At 37.8% G+C, this 25,127-nt stretch overlaps 1 protein-coding gene across 2 annotated transcripts in view; it reads left to right on the top strand.

The window, feature by feature from the left end:
• The first annotated feature begins 6,675 nt into the window (after nucleotides 1-6,675).
• LOC132203977 (discoidin domain-containing receptor 2-like) overlaps nucleotides 6,676-25,127 on the top strand; it is a 64,452-nt gene continuing 46,000 nt past the window's right edge. For both annotated transcript variants that reach the window (XM_059632159.1, XM_059632158.1), the window contains exons 1-2: nucleotides 6,676-6,778; nucleotides 12,915-13,020. In XM_059632159.1, the coding sequence (XP_059488142.1) occupies nucleotides 6,751-6,778; nucleotides 12,915-13,020 (134 nt within the window). In that variant the 5' untranslated portion in view covers nucleotides 6,676-6,750. The remainder of the gene's footprint in view (nucleotides 6,779-12,914; nucleotides 13,021-25,127) is intronic.

Genomic DNA, 25,127 nt, shown 5'->3' with positions numbered 1-25,127 from the left:
AAGCTTTTTTTCTAGATTTTGAAGCAGTACGAGCTATACTTTGACTGAGATCTCAACATTCCAATAATACCATGTTTGGTGCTAAATACGAGCGATGCAAAAAACTCAGCAATTGTGCCGTAAAATTAAGAGTTAAGGCTGCTCTTTCACACTATTTTAAAGCTTTTTTTCAAGATTTTGAAGCAGTACGAGCTATACTTTGACTGAGATCTCAACATTCCAATAATACCATGTTTGGTGCTAAATACGAGCGGAGATAAAAACTCAGCAATTGTGCCGTAAAATTAAGAGGTATGGCTGCTCTTTCACACTATTTTAAAGCTTTTTTTCAAGATTTTGAAGCAGTACGAGCTATACTTTGACTGAGATCTCAACATTCCAATAATACCATGTTTGGTGCTAAATACGAGCGATGCAAAAAACTCAGCAATTGTGCCGTAAAATTAAGAGTTAAGGCTGCTCTTTCACACTATTTTAAAGCTTTTTTTCAAGATTTTGAAGCAGTACGAGCTATACTTTGACTGAGATCTCAACATTCCAATAATACCATGTTTGGTGCTATATACAAGCGGAGCAAAAACTCAGCTATTGTGCCGTAAAATTAAGAGTTAAGGCTGCTCTTTCACACTATTTTAAAGCTTTTTATCAAGATTTTGAAGCAGTACGAGCTATACTTTGACTGAGATCAGCTATTGTGCCGTAAAATTAAGAGTTAAGGCTGCTCTTTCACACTATTTTAAAGCTTTTTTTCTAGATTTTGAAGCAGGACGAGCTATACTTTGACTGAGATATCAACATTCCAATAATACCATGTTTGGTGCTATATACGAGCGGAGCACAAACTCAGCTATTGTGCCGTAGAATTAAGAGTTAAGGCTGCTCTTTCACACTATTTTAAAGCTTTTTTTCTAGATTTTGAAGCAGTACGAGCTATACTTTGACTGAGATCTCAACATTCCAATAATACCATGTTTGGTGCTAAATACGAGCGATGCAAAAAACTCAGCAATTGTGCCGTAAAATTAAGAGTTAAGGCTGCTCTTTCACACTATTTTAAAGCTTTTTTTCAAGATTTTGAAGCAGTACGAGCTATACTTTGACTGAGATCTCAACATTCCAATAATACCATGTTTGGTGCTAAATACGAGCGGAGCAAAAAACTCAGCAATTGTGCTGTAAAATCAAGAGTTAAGGCTGCTCTTTCACACTATTTTAAACCTTTTTTTCAAGATTTTGAAGCAGTACGAGCTATACTTGGACTGAGATATCAACATTCCAATAATACCATGTTTGTTGCTATATACGGGCGGAGCAAAAACTCAGCTATTGTGCCGTAAAATTAAGAGTTAAGGCTGCTCTTTCACACTTATTTAAAGCTTTTTTCAAGATTTTGAAGCAGTACGAGCTATACTTTGACTGAGATCTCAACATTCCAATAATACCATGTTTGGTGCTAAATACGAGCGGAGCAAAAACTCAGCTATTGTGCCGTAAAATTAAGAGTAAAGGCAGCTATATCACACTATTTTAAAGCTTTTTTTCAAGATTTTGAAGCAGTACGAGCTATACTTTGACTGAGATCTCAACATTCCAATAATACCATGTTTGGTGCTAAATACGAGCGGAGCAAAAAACTCAGCAATTGTGCTGTAAAATCAAGAGTTAAGGCTGCTCTTTCACACTATTTTAAACCTTTTTTTCAAGATTTTGAAGCAGTACGAGCTATACTTGGACTGAGATATCAACATTCCAATAATACCATGTTTGTTGCTATATACGGGCGGAGCAAAAACTCAGCTATTGTGCCGTAAAATTAAGTGTTAAGGCTGCTCTTTCACACTATTTTAAAGCTTTTTTTCAAGATTTTGAAGCAGTACGAGCTATACTTTGACTGAGATCTCAACATTCCAATAATACCATGTTTGGTGCTAAATACGAGCGATGCAAAAAACTCAGCAATTGTGCCGTAAAATTAAGAGTTAAGGCTGCTCTTTCACACTATTTTAAAGCTTTTTTTCAAGATTTTGAAGCAGTACGAGCTATACTTTGACTGAGATCTCAACATTCCAATAATACCATGTTTGGTGCTATATACAAGCGGAGCAAAAACTCAGCTATTGTGCCGTAAAATTAAGAGTTAAGGCTGCTCTTTCACACTATTTTAAAGCTTTTTTTCAAGATTTTGAAGCAGTACGAGCTATACTTGGACTGAGATCTCAACATTCCAATAATACCATGTTTGGTGCTATATACGAGCGGAGCAAAAACTCAGCAATTGTGCCGTAAAATTAAGAGTTATGGCTGCTCTTTCACACTATTTTAAAGCTTTTTTTCAAGATTTTGAAGCAGTACGAGCTATACTTGGACTGAGATCTCAACATTCCAATAATACCATGTTTGGTGCTATATACGAGCGGAGATAAAAACTCAGCAATTGTGCCGTAAAATTAAGAGGTATGGCTGCTCTTTCACACTATTTTAAAGCTTTTTTTCAAGATTTTGAAGCAGTACGAGCTATACTTGGACTGAGATCTCAACATTCCAATAATACCATGTTTGGTGCTATATACGAGCGGAGCAAAAACTCAGCTATTGTGCCGTAAAATTAAGTGTTAAGGCTGCTCTTTCGCACTATTTTAAAGCTTTTTTTCAAGATTTTGAAGCAGTACGAGCTATACTTTGACTGAGATCTCAACATTCCAATAATACCATGTTTGGTGCTATATACGAGCGGAGCAAAAACTCAGCTATTGTGCTGTAAAATTAAGTGTTAAGGCTGCTCTTTCACACTATTTTAAAGCTTTTTTTCAAGATTTTGAAGCAGTACGAGCTATACTTTGACTGAGATCTCAACATTCCAATAATACCATGTTTGGTGCTATATACAAGCGGAGCAAAAACTCAGCTATTGTGCCGTAAAATTAAGAGTTAAGGCTGCTCTTTCACACTATTTTAAAGCTTTTTTTCAAGATTTTGAAGCAGTACGAGCTATACTTGGACTGAGATCTCAACATTCCAATAATACCATGTTTGGTGCTATATACGAGCGGAGCAAAAACTCAGCAATTGTGCCGTAAAATTAAGAGTTATGGCTGCTCTTTCACACTATTTTAAAGCTTTTTTTCAAGATTTTGAAGCAGTACGAGCTATACTTGGACTGAGATCTCAACATTCCAATAATACCATGTTTGGTGCTATATACGAGCGGAGATAAAAACTCAGCAATTGTGCCGTAAAATTAAGAGGTATGGCTGCTCTTTCACACTATTTTAAAGCTTTTTTTCAAGATTTTGAAGCAGTACGAGCTATACTTGGACTGAGATCTCAACATTCCAATAATACCATGTTTGGTGCTATATACGAGCGGAGCAAAAACTCAGCTATTGTGCCGTAAAATTAAGTGTTAAGGCTGCTCTTTCGCACTATTTTAAAGCTTTTTTTCAAGATTTTGAAGCAGTACGAGCTATACTTTGACTGAGATCTCAACATTCCAATAATACCATGTTTGGTGCTATATACGAGCGGAGCAAAAACTCAGCTATTGTGCTGTAAAATTAAGTGTTAAGGCTGCTCTTTCACACTATTTTAAAGCTTTTTTTCAAGATTTTGAAGCAGTACGAGCTATACTTGGACTGAGATCTCAACATTCCAATAATACCATGTTTGGTGCTATATACGAGCGGAGCAAAAACTCAGCTATTGTGCCGTAAAATTAAGTGTTAAGGCTGCTCTTTCACACTATTTTAAAGCTTTTTCAAGATTTTGAAGCAGTACGAGCTATACTTGGACTGAGATCTCAACATTCCAATAATACCATGTTTGGTGTTATATACGAGCGGAGATAAAAACTCAGCAATTGTGCCGTAAAATTAAGAGGTATGGCTGCTCTTTCACACTATTTTAAAGCTTTTTTTCAAGATTTTGAAGCAGTACGAGCTATACTTTGACTGAGATCTCAACATTCCAATAATACCATGTTTGGTGCTATATACGAGCGGAGCAAAAACTCAGCTATTGTGCCGTAAAATTAAGTGTTAAGGCTGCTCTTTCGCACTATTTTAAAGCTTTTTTTCAAGATTTTGAAGCAGTACGAGCTATACTTTGACTGAGATCTCAACATTCCAATAATACCATGTTTGGTGCTATATACGAGCGGAGCAAAAACTCAGCTATTGTGCTGTAAAATTAAGTGTTAAGGCTGCTCTTTCACACTATTTTAAAGCTTTTTTTCAAGATTTTGAAGCAGTACGAGCTATACTTGGACTGAGATCTCAACATTCCAATAATACCATGTTTGGTGCTATATACGAGCGGAGCAAAAACAGCTATTGTGCCGTAAAATTAAGTGTTAAGGCTGCTCTTTCACACTATTTTAAAGCTTTTTTTCAAGATTTTGAAGCAGTACGAGCTATACTTTGACTGAGATCTCAACATTTCAATAATACCATGTTTGGTGCTAAATACGAGCGGAGCACAAACTCAGCTATTGTGCCGTAAAATAAGGAGTTAAGGCTGCTCTTTCACACTATTTTAAAGCTTTTTTTCAAGATTTTGAAGCAGTACGAGCTATACTTTGACTGAGATCTCAACATTCCAATAATACCATGTTTGGTTCTAAATACGAGCGGATCAAAAAACTCAGCAATTGTGCCGTAAAATTAAGTGTTAAGGCTGCTCTTTCACACTATTTTAAAGCTTTTTTTCAAGATTTTGAAGCAGTTCGAGCTATACTTTGACTGAGATCTCAACATTCCAATAATACCATGTTTGGTGCTAAATACGAGCGGAGAACAAACTCAGCTATTGTGCCGTAAAATTAAGAGTTAAGGCTGCTCTTTCACATGATTTCAAATCTTTTTTTCTCAATATTTCAATAACAACATTACTTCTTCTCTACTTTTATTTATAAAAATTAATGTAGATAAAAAAATATTTTTGACAAAACGCATTGATTAATAAATTAAACAACTTCATTCCACGTTTAATCTTTAACACCCTCTCCTCATTCTAATTCAGGTATCAACCGATTTACTGTCGGCCAAGAAGAACCTAAATTTAATGTCCCCATTTTCTCCAATTTGCAAGGATGACTGAATTGCCTGACAGAAAATTATTTCCGCTTTATTCAGTGCATAGCTCTCTCTTCTCCCTCCAACAGCTTATTTATAATTTAATATCTCGCATTAGCGCGGACTGCTCGAGTGCAAATCGCGATGCACATTTCTCGAGAGCATTCACGTCTCGTCGCCTCCAGCGCAGGAATGACTTCTCATTAATTGACTGCTGCACTCGCAATGAAAAGTCTCGCTCCGCCGCCTCTCTCTTGCTCTTGCATTATTTTGTTTACTAGCAGCCTTCCTTTGGTTTGCAACTGGAATTTCTCCACAATATTATACATTGCGACATTGCGGCTCACAACCCTTTTGCAGCAGGAATGCTGAATCGCACAAATCATCGAGCGCTCGCTGCGTTTTAATTGCATCCTTTGCCTCCACCCCTGCTCAAATAATACCAGTCATTGGAAATTTACGACGCAATTTATCAGTGCGTGTGTCTGTGGTCGAGCGTTTGTTTTTAAAAATTGAAGAAAAAAAATTGTGTGTAACAAAACTTTGTTTGAGGTTGTTGCCTCGCAGGTCAAAGTTCGCTGCTCTTTCCATTGTCAAGAGAGATGCTCACTTCCTGCAGGTATTCAGCGCAAGCAAGCCACACACCAATAAACTGATGCAATTCAAATTCACAACCGCATGTCTGTGGTTTGTAAAATTACCATATATACCGGAGCGTTTCAATAAGGATGTTAATTAGGCGATTGTTATCGCAAGGCCTCTTGATGGTAATTCCACCGCCGCACCTCCTTGGCTGCCAGTTCAGGCATGAGAATTAGTTTGCACGTCACTATGTCTTACATTATTGTCATAGCATTCCGCATCATTTCATTGATGATTTTTTGACCATGCAACAGTAAAAAGCGGTTAAAAGTATTTATTAATACCATAGAAGAAGTTCAAAGTAGGAAACATTTAATGCAATAATTAAAATTTTGTTTAAACTTCTTCAAATATTTTGTTTAATATTTTTTCAAATACAACACAAGAATCTGATAGCCTTTAGTGATAGCATGTAAATATGTTATTTAGAGATTTGATTTTTATTTTTAGAAACGAAAATAGCTGTGAAGAAATCAAGATAAAATTTTCTTTCTATAAATCAATTTAACCATTTTTAGAGAATAAGTCTTAACTACTCCAAGAATATTTTTTACTTGTTCACAATTGATTTTACTTTTACAGTAATTTTGAAAATTGATGACATGTGTACTAACATTCAAATTATTAAAAACTTTCACCTTTATAAATGATCAATTATTTGAAATATTAGGAAAAACGCGTTCCAAACAAAACGTACATTATATTTATGAGAATGAATGTATGCAACGTGCATAAACACGCCAATAATAAAATATGAAAAAAAGTAATGTAAAAGGGCTCATAACGGACGCTGTAGAGATGTGGTGACGGCAGTGGCGAGTTAGCTTGGCTATGCAAAGTGCGGTTTTGTGTTATCTTTCGGTGCACAGACGAGGCTTTTCAGCTCGAGAGACTTTTTGCCACCGCACCATTGTCACAAGAATTTCCGACCCTTTGTGTCGGCGGGCGCCATTGTTGGCAGTGCGGATTGTTGAGACGGATGAGCGGCAAACAGCGTCTCTTCCGCCCCAACAATGCCTCGGAATAAACGCCGCCGGCGATGAGCAGCGCACGATATTTATCTTGCGGTAGGTCACGTTTGTCACGAAGCCAAGAAACCGCTGCCAACTGGGGCGATTTCCTTCTTGCAAGTCGCTTTTTGCAGCTGCCAAGTGTGCTGCCGCGCGCTTTGCACCCTTTTTGTGTGACGAGGCAATTAACTGGCAATTATTCGCACTAGCGGACTACATTATCAGATCATGTAAAATAAAATTAAAAGCTATCACAATATAAATGCGTTTTTTAAGTAACTTTTATTTCAAATGTTTATATATAACATTTTTATACCTCTTTCAAATTCAATTTTACCTTTCTTTAATGTAATATTATTGATTATTTTTTTTTTAAAATTTTACATATTTAGTATTTAATAATTTTACATGTTTTACTTCTTAGCTAACGGTTTAATTTGCATATAAACTAATTATTTTTTTTATGATTTCTAATATTATTTTTTCAAATCTGTGAAAATGTGATGTGAAGGCAAATTATTACTACTACTACCTTAAATAAAGCGTTTCATTGAATTTATATCTAAAATTATTGATTTTATGCAGCCTTTAATAATTACTCACTCATGAAGTCTTGGCGGATCTGTTTAACAAAATATTATTTTAGAAGTAAGAAGACTTACCAGATAGTTGGATCGGTTGACTTATTGTTAGTTCCCAATTTTATTGGTTATGAATCAAACCTGAATCAAACATAGAATTTTCAAAAATAGTTTTTAACAGATTTTTTACGAAGAAAAAAATTAATATCAGTTAATTTTTCTCGTGTTTTAAGAGATTTATCGAAATTAAAATTTAAAACGGTTTTTGTTCTGGAAGATTTAGCTTTTAAATATTAATAAAAATAAAGGCATTAACTTGTTTGCGGTTAATATGGCAAAATTTTAGCAGATATTGGCTATATTTGAGGTCGTTGGCGATGATTCATTAAACCTTCAATCTCAACATATTGGTCTTCATAAAAGTCGCGATAAATGTTTGCTGGACGAGCAGCTTAAATGGTGACTTGGGTCGCCACCATAGCAGCTGGTCTCCCACCAGCACACGCTATTCCCGGCGCTCGTCCATCAAAGATGCTCCACGGACCAATAAAGCAGGTCCTTTTTATTATGCTAATCGGGTCATTTCTCATTTCGCGGGCTCAATATCCCTGGATGCACTTTAACGCTGCACTTGAGCGCCGTTGACAGTCGCTTTAATGAGCGCAATTTTTCTTTCATGCCCTCGTAAAGCTTGGCGTGTGCGCGCGTGCAAGATGCAGCCTGTGGGATTAAGTCGTGTCGCCCGAGCTCGAGCTGCCTGTCGACTGCAGTTTCCCTCTCTTATACCTTTGCCAGCAACTTCTGGCCGGGACCAAGAAACTTTTAATCTCGCTCGCCGCCGCTCAGCAAGTTACCTATTTTCATAACACACACACAGAAGGCCGCCGCCGCTGCCGCTTTTTAATTAAATCAACTTTTAGAGCTCTTTCAAGCTTCTCTTTGGCCGTAACTCTCCCGACTGCTTCTGTAGCTCGCGCAAAAGGCTTGATCAGCAAATTAGCTTAAATTTTAATTGGCCGTTTGATCTTATAAAGCATGCACGGTTTTTCCCCCACAAACTTGTTTTTATACTGCGTTGGCCGTTTGTCTTTGAGAGAACTTTCTTTCTAGTTCACTATGAGCTACATTAAGAGGTTTAATTTGAATTTTGAAAATTTTCCTCAAAAGTTGGGTGAGAGGGCTTTAGTAAAATTCTAAAAATAATTTTTTAACTTCAATAATAGCAAAGTTTACTTACACTAGGTAAGTAAATAAAATAATATTTATTTTAGGGCAAATTTTAATCAATAATTATATCTCTGTCCACATAGAATTACTTGGTGAATTGAGTTTAAAGTCAGCTTTTCCTCAATGGGTTTAGTGAGTTGTTTATTTTTTTAGAAAATCAATATCCTGCTCTTTCTTAAAAAATAAACGAGTGAGAAAATCCATCGAGAAAAAGCTGACTTTAAATTCAAATGTCAGGGCCCGACCTGACCGTGACACTCATCACTCACTAACTGTGCCAATAGACTAAACATTAAATCAGCAAGTTCCGCGTATCTTTGTATCGTCAGCATAATTAGACTATTTAAGCAGCTGTTATACAATTCTGTAGACATTCGGCATTACCATGGAATAAACCAAATTACTCTCAATCAAACCAAGTGCTTCACCAAGTCCAGGCCCAGTTGGGCTGCGAGCCGCTACCCGGCCCGCCAGACTGACATGTGGAGGCACCGAGCGAGCGTCCCCGAGCTGATGGACCTGACGACTGTCTGATGGTTGGAGGCACCAAGACGGCAATCAACCCCAACCTGACGACTGCGGCTGTGACCCCACGACACAACCGGAGAAGGCCATCATCTCCCGGACGTCATTTTAACATCTATTGGACCTGGATTTTGGGCCTGAAGTCATCCTTACACTGCATTGAAAATTTCCCATTTCCATTTTTACTACAAAATTGGTTAGCGAGCTTTATCCCCCTTCTCCCTTCTTTCTTTTTCTTTCGATTTTTTCCCGGGGGAGACTAGTATATAAGATAATTGCGCCACATCTCAATGCGCCACGTGAAGTGAAAGGGTCCAATTTCATGATTTACAAACCCTCAATGCCACGAAATGATATATCAATGATGTTTAATTTTAAGTATGTAAAACTCGCTCGCTCACCAGTTATTTATTGTCCCTTCCCTCTGTTTCCGTGTATAACGTTTGTACTGGAACTGAAATCACCTGCAGGAGTTGTAAGACTGCGACAACGCACTGAAGGATGACATCGGCAGAAACTTCAATTGACGGCTCAACACATTTTGTATTTTTGAACCATTTAATCAGCTGTTTATATCATTCTATTATTGTCATTCTTTCTTTGTTGACTCATTTGCCGGCGGAGGTGTCAGGGCCCGACCTGACCGTGACACTCATCACTCACTAACTGTGCCAATAGACTAAACATTAAATCAGCAAGTTCCGCGTATCTTTGTATCGTCAGCATAATTAGACTATTTAAGCAGCTGTTATACAATTCTGTAGACATTCGGCATTACCATGGAATAAACCAAATTACTCTCAATCAAACCAAGTGCTTCACCAAGTCCAGGCCCAGTTGGGCTGCGAGCCGCTACCCGGCCCGCCAGTCTGACACAAATCACCATGAATCAACCCTCTATTGTGAAATTCTACTACAAAATAGAATCAGAAACAGTATTTTTTATCAGACATAATTTTTTTTTGTACCGAATAAAAAATGAATACTAACAGCAGGGAACTAATTTAACCCTTTTAAATGCTTAAAACTTAATTTCAAACTTTTTGCATTTAAATACTATCATGATTTATTTTCTTGACAAAAAAATGAAAGAAATCATAAAGAAGTTTCAATATAAATTTCACCCATGATGTCAACATGTATTATTTTACTCAGCTCAGTTCCAAAATTGACACTCAAGACTCATGAAGAGATTATGCGTTCATGATAATTGAAGATAATATGCCGAAATTTTTTTATATACCGGCCTTTTTTTAAATGCAGATTATGTTTATTTTAATTATGCAAAACTGGGCCGACAGGCAGCGTTTCAACTTTCATTTTAGGTAAAAAAAAAGTTATTCCACACTAAAATTTACATCCCTTTCATGTCAATAAAAATCATTTAGAGTTAACGTATGACTTTTTTATAAATTCAAGAAATTTTGATTCAGACATCGGTGAGTCCTTCAATTTGTAAAATTGTCGCTGCTGCTGGAAGTGTGCAAATTGAGTGAAACCGCTGCCCGGTGCCGAGAACTTTTCGCGTCTGAAAGATCAAGAGCGGAATCAATTAATCCACCTCGGACTCTCTCGGGGCGATGAACTGCCCTTGTGGTACGAGTGATAATTATTTCACCCTTTGCTGCGCGAACAAGTTGGAAACCCTTTCATCTGCAAACTCGCCGACTGCTCGTGATGAGGAGAGAGAGAGAGAGATACAGAGCAGACCTTGCGATGATGAGCGGCTCTGCCTGAAATTCAAGCAGGAAAATTCGCTTGTTTCAAAACATCACAGTGGCATCAAATTGCAGCGCGACCGGCCTTTCTGCCGCTGACAACGCTTTGTCTTCCCACATCAGCGCAGCGAAAGGGCCGAAATTTCCTGCTGGGTGAGATGCTTTTGTAGTATTCCAACCAAGTTGCTGACCTTTGAGGAAATCTCTCGCACCATTGTCTGCAACCAGGTTCCATTTATTTATTTTTTTTCGTCTGGTTTCGCTTCCTTCTTTTCTCGCACGAAAATCGGCGAGGCGTGCAAGAAAAACTGCCCGCTCGTGTTTTTTCTCCGTCGCACCTGCGTGAGTTTGGCTAATTCAATCCTCGAGATTGCCGCATAAATATTTATTATCGCTGTGGGTGTGTGTTTTGATGATGTAAAGAGGGCCAGCCACATACAGACGAAAACACGCGGTACCTACAAAGCAGCGAGAGAGATGATCAAAACATCAGATGCAGTAATCCACTTACGAAACACCGCCGCAACTCCCCCGACTTCTGTTCGCTCTTTGCCGACGCTCTCCACCTTTGTGCAAAGCAAATTGCCCATGTGTTGTTGGTTCGGACTGCAAAAATTTTCATCACGGGAACTTAATCATCAGCGTTTGCGAGAGTGAGGGCTTAGAGCGTGGGTCTTCTGTAATTAAAATTGCACAAAGAGAGGAAGTAATTAAAACGAGCAATAATTGAAAACTGTTCAAAGTTAGCAATCGATTCTGATATGGAGGTAAAGTAATTAGCTGAAAATTTAGAAGTATGAAATTATGCAACATTAGAATACTCTTTTGTTGATATTGGGAAGTAAAATATTAATTTACAATACTATTAATTTTTTGGGGTGATTTATTTTAAATAAAATCTTATTTTTTTGTATTTTATAAATTTTTATGGTAAATGAAACATAAAATTAAATTTATTTAACGATTTTATGTGTAAGAAATTCATTTTAAGGTTCATAATTATTTATTATTGAAACTAACTCAACATTATATATCATTGTACTTATTTCCTGTAATGTAAATCGCATTAACTTTGGGATGAATTATTAAATTTATTGCTATGAATTCACTAGATTAAAAATAATCCAAATTTTTGTCACCTAAAATATGTAGCACAAGCCAGCGGAAACGCGCGCCTTTTACTAAAAATTGAGTTTACTGACACATCATTTAATGCAATTTAATGTTTATAATCTAATTTAGAATTGAATATATTCTTCATTACATATTAAAATATTAATAAAATAACAATATTGGTAGTCACCGGTAAAAATTATTTGGCTCAATTTGAGCTTATCTTTGAATTTAAATAATTTAGTTTTTATTCATGTCCGTCAAGCAGATGGTTTGATGATGGGGGGCTTGTTGGCCAAAAAAAAGACGAAACTTGATTGCACCGCATTGGCCCGGTTAACTTTTTGACTGCGCCGATGGCTGTCCAGACGGCACTACTTTTAACGGGCAAAGTTTGTTATACTTTTTGTGTGTTGTGCCCATGTGTATATGTTTGCCTGTGCGTGGCCCGCTCGCTTTTTTGTCAGGGCCAGCCTGCTTGCACACAGTGCCTAATTACAGGCTTTGTCCTCTTCGGAAGCAAAGGCCAATATAATGCGCCTTCTAATTGGTCACTGCTGGCGCTGATTATTTCCACCCTCCTCTCGTAATTAGCGGACCGATTGTTTTTATGCCTTTTATTTGCAGAGCAGACGAAGGGCCTCTCTCTCTCTAATTCACCCTTTGACTAGCAGGTTTTTCGCGAAAATCGCATTACGAGGATAAGAAAAAAATTCGACAGAGTTCCTCAAATAAAATTGAGAATAAATTATATCCCGAGACCATATCATCTTCTGCAAAACTTTCTCGCAAGCAAACGAGGCTGTTACCGAAATCACTCCGTTCCTCGCCCACTCCACTACTTTTCTCCCTTTCAGCGCCGAATCAAATTAATGAAAGCGAGTTTCTGGCGAAAGTTTTATTCGCCACTCCCGGGGCGCAGGTGCTCCGTCTCGTTTTGACACATTGCCATTTTTCTCTGCTCATTACCATGAGACAGAAGTTTTTAATTAGGAGTGACGATTGATTTCCTTTGTCGTTTTGTTGCAGGCGCGTGCCACCGAGCTCTGGGCATGGAGGAGGGCCGCATTCCTGACGAGTCCATTTCGGCCACGTCGTCCTTTGACGTCAAATCTGTCGGGCCGCAGAATGCAAGGTAAGCTATGAATAAAAAATACTGCTATTAAGGTTTAGATTTTATAAAGAATAAAACAGCTTATTTTAAATAAGTTCAATTGCAATTATAAATCATTATATTTATGTTTAATGACTTTTTTTGTTATAAATTGTAAATAATTTTTTTAAATTTGTTCGGGCTCATCATCAGGGTGGGAGCTTAACCTCTATTAAAGATTAAAATAATAAAATCGAAAACAGGTTTTCATAAAAACTGGTATATTACTTTTACATCCTAATATTGAAATTTTTTAAGAAATTGTTGTTTAGTTGCAAATTTAGTTGCAAATTAGGTTTATTGGTGTACCACAAGGCAATCTCTGCCTATAACGAGATACATCATCTAGATATTCAAAATTATAAATGAAAACTACAAACAAAATTTGAGTTAGAAAAAAAAATCACATACGCATTTTCTTTATTTTGTTTATGGTCTTCTTGCAATATTTTCCGCGTGGCTGAATCAATAACTGGATTCCGTTGAGTCGTGGGTTTTTTGCTGAAGGCGCTAATTAAAATCGCGGCCCCCACTCGGCCTCCTCCTTCTTCATCATTGTTATTACCAAAATATTCGACGCCGGCTTAGATACGAAATTAATTAGCGAGATTAAAACAAAACTGCTCCTCTGGCATCCAGTCGAGCATGAGTCTGATGTAATCTCTCAAAAGCAGTTTGAACAGAGCGAGAGGCGAATTATAATTATATATACAACACAAAGTGGCCTCTTCCTTGGCTTGGCTCAGTCGGAGAGAGAGAAAGAAATACCCAGAATTAAAAAAGAGAGGCAAAGAAGGAAAAAAAGAGAGCAAAAGAAGTCAAATAAGAAAAGTCCCTTTTGGATTGCGGTTAATAAAGGCCGGGCTAGCTTTCGGTTGGTCGGCAAAGAGAGATGAGAGCAGAGAGAAATCAATGAAATGTAAAATATTGAAGACATGAAATATCGGCGGCATGCACACAAGTTCGCTTCTGAATATAAATCAGCTGCGCAAAGGGCATGCATACAAAAATATGAGCTGCTTTCATCCCCCAAAGTGGAAAAAGACCGACCAGGGTCGGCCGCCGCTGGCAGACACGTTGCGCCTAGGGATGAAACGTGAATTTCGCAAGCTTCGTTTGCGACTGACCGTTTCTCCCCTCGACCGTTTTTCACAAAGACTGCCTCTGATCCGCATAATCAGATTCCGCAGCTATCGAGTGCACTTCCAATTTGTCTCGTGTGCATTTTCTGATTGCAAAATTGTTTAGTAAAGTCTTATATGTTATAAAAAAAGAGACATAAATTGCATTTAATAATGTTTTCACCAAATAACCTGATGAAATATTTTGATTTAACTTTTTACAAAAATATGAAATTATTTGCACTCAATTCTGATTTAATTTCAAATAACAAAATCAGATTTAAAAGTATACAGAAAATTTCTTTTTCATTTGGGAATCTCTCGAAATAATTATTCTTCATTGTCTTTTATTCGTTTTTGAACAAAGGAAAAAAAAGAGTAATTGCAGATTAACGCGTGTGCCTGGGAGCGAATATGCATATTACTTTGAAAAAGCACTTTTGATGTGCAAAACCTCGCCACGTGGAATAATAATATTTATATTTAATTATTCTCCGGCACGGTCCCCTCTCGCAGTTTTCGTGAGTTTATTTTGTACCTGGCTGCGAGTCGTCGGGCCGTTTTGGATGGCTGCTGTGTATATTTAAAAATAACATTTCCCTCCGCTGCTCCGCTCCTCTCTCTTCTACCCTCTCCTGCAGGGTTGCCCAGCTTTGCCGGGTTGTTGCCTTGGAAACTAGCGAGGAATCAAGTTTCCCAAATGATCACCCGAGGACTTTTGATTTTTGCCGCATACGTTGAGAGCAAGTTTTGATGCTGACAGTTTCCTATTTGTTTCAATTCCGTTTTTTACATCACATTACTTGCCAACGATGTTTTGACCTTTTGCTTGAAATCAATACGATCTCAAATTCACCATAAACGAGGAGTTTTAAAATTTACCAAAATTAGACTTTGCTCACGATATTTCAAACTTTGATTGTTTCACTATTATCCAGATAAATGATTTCATTTCATGCAATAACACTTTGAAATTTGAAAAATCTAATTATTTTCTTTTAAACAGTGTAAAAATAAAAAATTCATCTTCATTAATTACATACATGTTTTTTTTTCTTTCTTTTTCTTTTTAAAAACGAAAAATTAGTTCTGGGCTGAGCACTTGTTTATCTACGGGAATTTACTACTGGGGTTGAAAACGAGGGAGAAGAGCGTGTTTTTTCCGCTTAGTTTTTCCGAGAGAACAAGGTGCGCTCTTGTCCCATTCTCCGGTTTTAATTAATGACGACGTTCAAGGACCTTATTCGTTTTCCTCTTTCATTCTCAGGGCCTGGAGATAAGAAAGAGTGTGTTTGCGAGTGTTTTTCATTGTTTTGCCGGACAAAACAAGTTGGATTGCGTGTCCAGAGCAGAGATAATGGAGAGGGAAAGTGATTATCCCTGGTGTAGCTCGCGTGCGCCGCTCGCTCGTCGGTGTGCGTGGCTTGATAAATGTTCTTATTCCCACCTACTTTAAGTGCACATTCGGCGGCAGAAACATGCCATTTCCTCCTCGACCCCCAGACCCACATTACCCGTCGCTAATGGAAAAAGGTGTGCAGATTGAAAATTATGGTCCCTCTCTCTCTCTCTCACCCGACGGCCAAATTGTATAATGAGCTGGACTCGGGATTTATTCTCGCTTAAAACACACGCGGACGACTACTGCAGAGTGCCGAGGACTTTAATTGGAGCTGGCGCCTCCTTCGGCCGCAAAACGAGCTTTCTGACCTAATGAAGGGCCACGCGTTTGGGGATTGCGTTTGTTTAATTATGCCACTCTTGGACAAACGACAGAAAGACCGCAAAGCTGAACTTCTACAGCAACTCCGCATCCTTAATAATTTTCAGCTTTAGTTTGCCGAGTGTAAAAAACATATTTCTAAGGATCACTTTGAGAATATTAAATACTAATTAATACAAATAATACGACTTCTTACAATTATTCCATTTTTAATAATTTGTCTGATGTATTAACAATTTTTCAGCTGAATTGAAGTAAAAATAGATTATGCTTTTTCGGATTTCATACTTGGATTTAGCTGGTCTGGAAACTCTTGGAACAAGTATTAATACTTTTTTTAAAAAATTTGAAACCATGGTAGATTTGGTCTTTCAGTTTTCCCCTAATCTGATATTATATAGATTTAAATTATTTTAATCATCATAATATCTAACATCCTCCGGAACTTAATTAAAAGTAAATAGATGCTCAAGTACCTTTTTATGTTTTTAAATATATCGCAATGCAAATTTTTTTTTTTTTTTTAAACTTTTTGTGTTCTCTGCTGAAACATCTTTAGCTAAATACATCAATGTTATAATTTTTTAACAAATTATCATTAATAAAATATAAAAGTAAAAAAGTAAAGTAAGAAAAAAAATTTAATTTAAAATTTAAATGCTTTAAATTCTAGTATAATTTTATGCTTTGTAAAAAAATTTTAACTTATTTTGCCAGTATCTTTGTGTTGTCTGAAATTGTTTTTATATTTTATTTCCTTTCAATGCTGAGTTCTGCATTTTAAAATCACTGTTTTATATCAAGCTGCGTATGTAGTAAAAATCTAAGAATTCATGGCGCATTACGTACACCGTTGATTTATACAATTTGCTCCATTCTCTTGGCATTCATCGCAATTGGATTCCAATGAAAAATTAATTTTTAAATTATAGGCCGTAGTTTGTAGTCATGTCGACGAAATGTGGGTGTACAGTATGGTTGTCGGTCGCTCTTGGGAGTTTTGCAGGCATCCATAATTTATGAGAAAATCGCAAGGGTCGTATATCTGCAAAGGGCCACTGCTTGAGAGCGTGTCGGTGCGGCGGGTGGGCGTGACGTCACCGGTGCTTGAGCACACGCCACCACTTACTTACCTTTCAATAGTGCCGGCCCTGCAGCTTTTCCGCCAAAGCTGCTGCTTTTCCGCATGAAATTTCGCAATAATTGGCCGGGCTGGCTTGTTATTAGCGAATCAGGCCCGATTCAATTATACTTCCCCCTTTTGTGCCGCTGGTGATGAGATCACTATATCTCTCGCGCTCCGAAAAATATGCATGGGATTTTCCTTTTGAAACGCGCTCGGTGCGTGGATATTATTCTCATCCCTCTCTTTTTTGCCCGGCCGAATAAATCGGACTGCGAATTATTATTTCATTTGTAATCCAGTTTCGCGTTTTACCTCCGGCTTTCTAGTCCTCTCTTTTTGAAATCTGAGAATGATTAAACTTGATTTCAAAGGTAATGGTGATAGCGCACAGGACTATTTAATGACGTTTGTTTTGAGAAAGGGGTAGATGGAATTGGTTTTGCTTGCGCGCATTATTCGCAGTCAAAGCAGCTTTTTCTTGACTAGCGGCGTTCATCCGTTTCAAAAGTTTTGTTGCAACTTCAAAGAGCAAGCAAGCTTTTCGTTTTTGCTGCCAACGAGGAGAAAAACAAACTTGCCTACCTTTCAAGTTCTGCATATAAATACATAAACAGGAAAAGCCGTATACTCGAATTTCCTGATTGCGCGAATTTAATTTATCGACTGCTGCGCTGCGGAAATATCGGTTTATCGATTTACGAAGAAATGCTTCACCGCACCTCTCGCAGCTTTTTACCTTTTCAGCGGAGCAGAGAGGTTTTGATAGTGGGTGTGCAAATGGGTGTGTGTGTGCCTTAATTATTACACAGCGAGCAGAGCAGGTAACGGCGGCTAATGGAAATCCTCCCCTCCGGAAAAAAAGATGAAAGAGCATTTTTATGCTGGTGGATAATTTGGCAGAAAAAAAGCATAATCCGGTTCTGAGGAAACAAGGATCTTGCATTAAGCCCGGGTGCTCGGAAGGAACCAAGAAAGTTGACAAATTTGCCGGGAAAACGGAGGAGGGGTCGACACTGGCTCATCGCTCAAAATCAAAAGTTGCAAACTGGCTGGAATTAAACTTTGTGGCCGGCCAAGTTTGCCTTTGCTTAGTTGGGAGGGTCGCTCGCGTCTAGTATTGTACACGCACTTGCACTTAATTCTCTCGAGTGCTGTGTGGAGAAAGCAAAACCGTCGCCCCCCGCGTTGCGCCACAAAAGCGCCACCGCTCATTGTTCGGCTCGAGTGCAATTATTATTTTTAATGCGCGTCGCATTCATTGTTGGCCCGCTAATGACCCTCTCCGCTTTAAGTGACGCACAAAAGGCCACTTCCTTGGTCTTCTCTGATGTAATTATTGCTCCGGCAGAGCAAGTGGGGCACCGACAGGAACAGCTCGCTGCGTGAGAACGTCGCTCCAAATGATATATTGGATTGACCTTGCGCTGTGTCGAGTGCAATTAATTATTTTGCAATTAGCTCCGCACAAGGGAATCCAATCAGAAGCCAATCAATATTTCTGGATGAAACCATCTTTTCATGGAAAATTATCGCAGATTGCTTACTTTTTTATGGTATTTTTAGTTTTTCTGGGTATTTGACTTGACATTATTTTTTGGCATTTGACTTGTACCTACGCTCTACCAAATATCGTAAGTCTAGAAAGCCATTAATGATTATCATTCCCTGCAAATGTAAAAAATCAGCATTATGAAACCATAAAATTCAATATTGTAAATTTCATTAAATATTATTTTTATAAAAATTAAACTAAAGCTAATTTTTTTATAGTTGAAATTACTTTTAAAAGTTTTATTATAGCAACTTCCTTAAGGTGCATGTATAGTATAAGTTATTTTATTCATTAAAGTTTTCTCAAACTAAAATTGTCGACAACCTTCAGTGTATGTTGGCGAAAAGGTGACAATTGCAAGCTCAGGGAAAGTGTTGAACCGCAGAGTTTGCTGCATCAAAGCGTGGTGGAAGGTAACGACGGCAATAAATGTCAATCAGAAAAAGGGTAGAGCGAAAGTTTTCGCCCTCGCGCGACAAGATGTTGGAATGAGGACATAAAAAGTCGCATCATTTTTCACGCACAGCGCTGTATTAACGGACAGGCGGGCGTCAAAACTTGCCTTTCTGTGAGCGACGGAAAACTTGAATCCGAGAGAGGCGAGAACGAGAGATTGGGGCGCGATCGATTTGATGGCTTTTGCCGATGACGGCGCATTCAAGAATCACTTACGGCCGTATATATCGATAATTGGCCAATTGATTCCGCCTCGGCTCACACACATAATAATAAGGGTATAACGCCTTGTGATTTATATCTGGGGCAAGGATTTCTCATCTTCGGCACACGCCATCACATGCCTCAAGTGCCAAACGTTAAAAGGGACGTTCGAAGAAATTTTTGCACGACGCTTTTTTTACTCGATCCATCCACGTACAAATCCGTGTTGGCCTCTTTATATCAGGCTAAACGAAACAGAATTTGAAACAAAAGCTCTTGGGGAGAAGACTTAAATATATTGTACTGATTTTACATTTTTAGATATTTTGAATAAACTAAAATTCTCATGTAATTCCAGAGTTTTGTAAAAAAAAATTACATTTTACAATAATTTTGAACCAAACTTTTCTGGTTATTAAATTTATTTACTTTTATTCTCCGTCCATGAATGTACAAGGTCAGCCCATTTTATTAAAAAATATATTATGTAAAAGGAAATGGATGGCGTAGCTTTATAAATATAGAATTTTATTCCACTGCATTCACCCTTTACCTACGATATCTGCAAATAATAACATTTCTGAGAAGCGCAGAGAGCTTTGCTGCCTTTTTGCGTATCTAGTAAATTCTTTTGTGTGACTCCTTCCGTGCAACTTTCTATGCTAATATGACCACATTTTTGCAGCACGTTTTGATTAAAAATGCCAGGCATACCGCGTTCTAAAGGTACAAAATCGATTTTCAATTTTCTGCACCACAGGCGAGGTTTTGCTCCTCCGTTGTCTAACAAACGGCATCCCGCGAGATTTTCTTTCAAGTCTGTCACGATGAATTATCACGGTGAATAATTAATTGCAATAGAACGGCCGCGTGTATTCATCTATTAGCCGCGCAATAAAGAATTCATGTGCGCGCCCTGCGGCGCAGCCATTTCATCTTTGAAACGCAAACATTCGCGCGCGCATTGTGTTCCGAGTGGAATTGAAATTAAATCCGGCTGTATAATAGCATACACAGTCCTCTCGTGCAACTCACGCTGGCTGCAAGTAAGAAAAGCGAAATTTAATCCGGCTGAGAATTCCGAAACTCATTCGCCAGCACCGCAAAAGTTATTATTCGTACAAAACTCGGCAAAGGAAGAACGGACGACTTCTTCTTATTCTCGTAGTGGGGCATTCGCGGAATCCGAGAAGCTACTTATCGAAATGAGAGAGTTGCGCAGCAAACTAATCTGCCTTTTCAATTCTGCTCCATTTCCGCTGCTGAAAAGCAAGAAAGCAGGGATTAATTAATAAATATGTGTTCTTTGTGCGGCTTTGCACTTGAGAGAGTTATCGTGCTCTTTTAATTTTTGTTTTTATCAAAGTACATTTTCAAATACTTACAATGCAATGGCATATCGTATATCCAAACAAAATGATTTGAAAAAGAATACTTAAAAAAAGTTTAACTTTTAATTTTTATTAAATGTTTAAAAAATGTTTAATGTACATATCTATCCAAATAATAGTATATTTATTTACCTAAAATATAATTTTAAATTATCTATTTTAGCATTTTATTTAATTTTTCAATAAAAAATCAATATAAAAATTATTTTCAATGGTGACAATTAAGAAGTTACAAAATTCGCCGCATTTTATGTTTAAAAAATGAATATTGCATGCGCTAGTTGAAAACCCAATTTTAATTATTACGTTAACACCTACTTGGTAATAGCAAATTTTGCCGGCTTGGTATGCAATTCAACACAATCGACCTAATTATATAAAGTATCTAACAATTTCGCAAACTAAGAATTTATAAAAAAAAAAAAAAAATATTAAAATACATAATCTTTTTTTATTTTAAATTTTTGAATATCTTAATGAATTAGAATCATAATCTAAAGTCTGGTGATAAAATTAAAGGGCGACCATATTTCAAATTGGAAACGGACGTATTTTGGGTGTGTCGCATAGAGCGGTCTTGCTGTCGGAGGAGAATTGTCGTCGGAAATCAATTCGGCTGCACCTCGTGCTGGTTATGAGCCATAAAGGGGGCATGCACAATATTTGGCATGCAGAGCCCCAAAATGAATGTGCGGCCACGTGCCCCGCTCACGTAATGAGCGAAAGCGGCGCGTGCTTCATTCTCTCTCTGTGTGCAGGCAGCGTGAGAGATGACAAATAGCCGACGCTGTTTCGTCCGCTGATCGATACACCCGCGCGCGCTATCTGGCTGCACCTATCGCGGCGTAAATGGCCCCGCTTTTATGTGGGGCCAAGACGTAAACGACGCTGCCGTAATCAGCAAAAACAAAGCCGATTAAAGTTTTACAGCGCATGGAACGAATCTTTGCTCTTTGTTTGGCGAACAAAGAGCGCCCGGCGCGCGCACCGAGCCAACAAGAAAGCTCATCGAGGGAGCAAAAAGGGCTGCTTTTTGAGATGGTCGGTGATACTTGATCAAACACACACGGTCTTGCATGTTTGCCCAGAGGTTTAGCAACCAGCAGTGCATCCAACGTACAACAAAACAAAAGATGTGAAAATGGAAGTTGAAAACTTTGTTTGCTTTATTGCTGATTTTTTGACAAATGAATTCTATTCTATGGAGTATTTTTTGCTGTTGCCTACAGACAATGGAACCATCAATCGTGATTCAGGATCTCGAGAAAATATACCTTGATCCCTAAAATGTTAAAAAGGGAAACAATTTAATAACAGAGTAGCTGATAAAAAAAATGGTCCAAGTTTTGACTTAAATTTTTAATAGTGAATGTTTTCCATAATTTTTTTCTTAAGTAATAAGTGGCATCGTAAATAAAATAAATTTGGCTGCGACCAATAAATAAACGTGACACTTTTTAATGTTCTGACCAGGTGGAGAGGTGGAGGCCAAAGTACCGATACAAAATTATTTGTCTTTAATCCAATTTAAAATCCATTTAGAAAAAAAATGCTTTAAATGTAAAAACTACTAGGAAAGCAAAAATAAACAGTTCTGCAATTTTTCTAAATTTTCATTTCTACTAAAAATAGGCAAAAAAAATTAATTATATTTGTGTTGGGGTGTTTTGTAACAAAATTCCGTTTTTATTTATTTTCACTTAATTATTTCTTCATCTCATTTGATCCTCTTCATTGACAAGGAAAGTCTGGAATTTAATGAGTTTTCATCTCAAATGAAGCGAAAGTCTTTACAAACTGTTTTGCTTTTCCAGCAAGCACAAGGAAATACTTACAAAAAGCATGCAGTGAAGCTTACTGAAACACATTTTTTCCCATTTCAAATCAGTCGTCACGCTCAGGTCTTCCAGAGCTGCTTTCGCTCGGAATTAAGCGTCGTTCATTTGATTTCTTTCATTTTGCGCGGGAAGCAGAGTGAAAAATATAATGTGGCTCTTTTCAAGACCTGGTGCGCTGCTTTTCAATTTTTGTGAAAGACCGCTCGTCTCCTCCGCACTCTGCGCCGACATACGTGTGTATAACCCACGTGCTCGCGAGTGGAAAAGAGTCGAGTGGAAGATGCGGATGTTTTTGTGCAAACGACTTGAATGCCCAGTTTAATTGCGAGCAGGCGCGTGTTTTTGTCGCGGTGCGCAGGGGTGGAAAGAGAAGCAGACAAAAACCGGCTTGATGATGATTGTCAAGTAGATGATGAGCGTGTCACGTTTCCAACCACCCTGCGCCTGCTTTTGCGCCAGCATCCACCTTCCTCTTCCCACTCGAGCCGCTAACAAGGTGAAACCTCAAGTTACTCAATCGATAAAAGTCAAACTGGAGCCGCCGCCGGCAGAGATGTGCCTTGTAAAAATAGACATTTTTTTTTTAATTTGCATGCGCACGTGGTATGAGATTAGCCAAAGCGGCACAGGTCAAAGCGAAACCTGAACTCCGTCGCCAGGGTAACCTGAGTGGTAAAATGACAATGCGTGGAGCAGAGTGAAACTTGAGATCTGATTTCGTTTCTTTTGTTGCAACCGTGCCTTTCGAAAATTCTGCGAAAAAGGCAAACAAAAAGCTATTGTATCTCATCACTTGTAACGACATTCGGAATAGGAAAATTTGTACAATCCTCTTGAACAAATATAATCAGGCAAACAAAATCATATGCACGTCAAATTTTTTATTATAATTTATAATTAATAATTATGAAATATCACGTTGTTAAAAATTACCCAATACTTAAAATTGTCAATTTAGTCTAATAAATTTTATATTTGTTTGAAGACGTTGACACTCAAGGAGATGATCATGGAAATGATGGAGTCGGGCTTTTCCTCGTTGCAAAAAATTGTTTTTATTCAAAAACAAACGGCTCTACCAGTTTCGGTCACGGTCTGCGACCCTATTTCATGAGCAAACGCGCTGCTCGCTGACTAATACAACTGGTAGAGCCGTTTGTTTTTGAATAAAAACAATTTTTTGCAACGAGGAAAAGCCCGACTCCTTCAAATTTTATATTGATATTGATTTTTACTGGACAAAAACGTGATACTTTTAATTTATTGCATAAAGTTTTTCATCTTTTAATGACACCAATTTATTTTTTTAATAGATATTAGTCGTTTTGGTTTCTATGTTTTTGAAGCACGAATTTTATTTTAAAATGATTCCTATGATGTTAATTTTTTTTTAATTTCTAGCTCCTAAAATTGCAAATCGCCAAATTTTCTCCATCCATAATATTTTCATACAGAACAAATTTTTTTGAAATAGCAGACAAGAAGCGTCTACCAAAGAAAAAAAAGTGAATTTTATCCAATGTTATTTTACGTTCGCGACGTTCGCGTATACTTTCATTTTACGTATTATGTGTGCGCCCTTCACTTGAACCCCCTCTTTGTTGGAAGGAAAAGCTCTCAAAAAGGTTGTAGCTCTCTCGGTGCACTCAAACACGCAGCACGTTTGACCTTGTTTACCGTAGCTGAATTCAAACCTATCCAACAAATATTGAACCAGCCAATAAAAAATTGAGCAAACACACACGACCGCCAGCAGCAGCGCGGCATTCATTTACTTTCAGACCCACATTTGAGCTGCGTTTTGGTCCTTTCACTCATTGTGCAGCGCCGAAATATTCATTTCTGGGGCACAAAGGTGCACAACAATGAGCACCAAACTCGTCTCGCACGCGTTAATAATGCAGGAGTGCGAGCTCGGAGAATAAAGAGGCAGCTCCTTGAAAGACCGCCGGCGCAAATAATTGGCCTGATTCGCTGTGCAAATACCCAAGCGCATTATGCGCGACTTCAAAACCTCCTCTGTCGAAATACACATGGCACTCCATCGTTATGATAACGAGAGCGTGCGTGTGTGTGTACTTTGGCCGGAAAACTCCTTTTTCCTTGCTCATTAGAAAAGGTGGGTGGCGCGCGCGCCAGCCAAAACATTAATCACGTCGAGCACACACAATGCACGCGGGCAGGTAAATTCTTTCGCGGCGATGAGCGATGGCGGAGGTGATTGATTGGCTGCTGCTTTTCACGCATCTCGTTTGTTCGCCATGATTTATTCGTTCAGAGGGAACCAGCGAGACGGGTGCTGGGTGGATTAATATTCTATCGCGTTTTCCGACCGCAAAAGTGATTTTTTAAGAGCCTGTAAGCGCTCTTTTTCTCACAATCTCCCCGATTGATACGACTAGAAAGTTTTTTTATAAAACGGAATTTATGAAAAAAAAATTTTATCAAAAATAATTAAACACGAATTAAAAAAAAAAACTTAATTTATAAAATAATAGACTTTTGATTGATTTATTTATTTATTAAATACCAACGGTATACAACATACATACTTGACATAAAATAAAGTAAAAATCGGTCAAATGAAGGAACAAAAATTATTTCATCCGTATTGTCTCTCACACTTAGTGTTGTCTCTCACTTTTTCATTGTCGCTGCGACTGATAACATAATATTGC

The sequence above is a fragment of the Neocloeon triangulifer genome, unplaced genomic scaffold, assembly GCF_031216515.1.
Source record: "Neocloeon triangulifer isolate White Clay Creek 2 clone unplaced genomic scaffold, ASM3121651v1 ptg000020l, whole genome shotgun sequence".
NCBI lineage: Eukaryota > Metazoa > Arthropoda > Insecta > Ephemeroptera > Baetidae > Neocloeon > Neocloeon triangulifer.
Note: the sequence above shows the minus strand (reverse complement) of the source record. Positions and strands in the feature narration are given on the sequence as shown.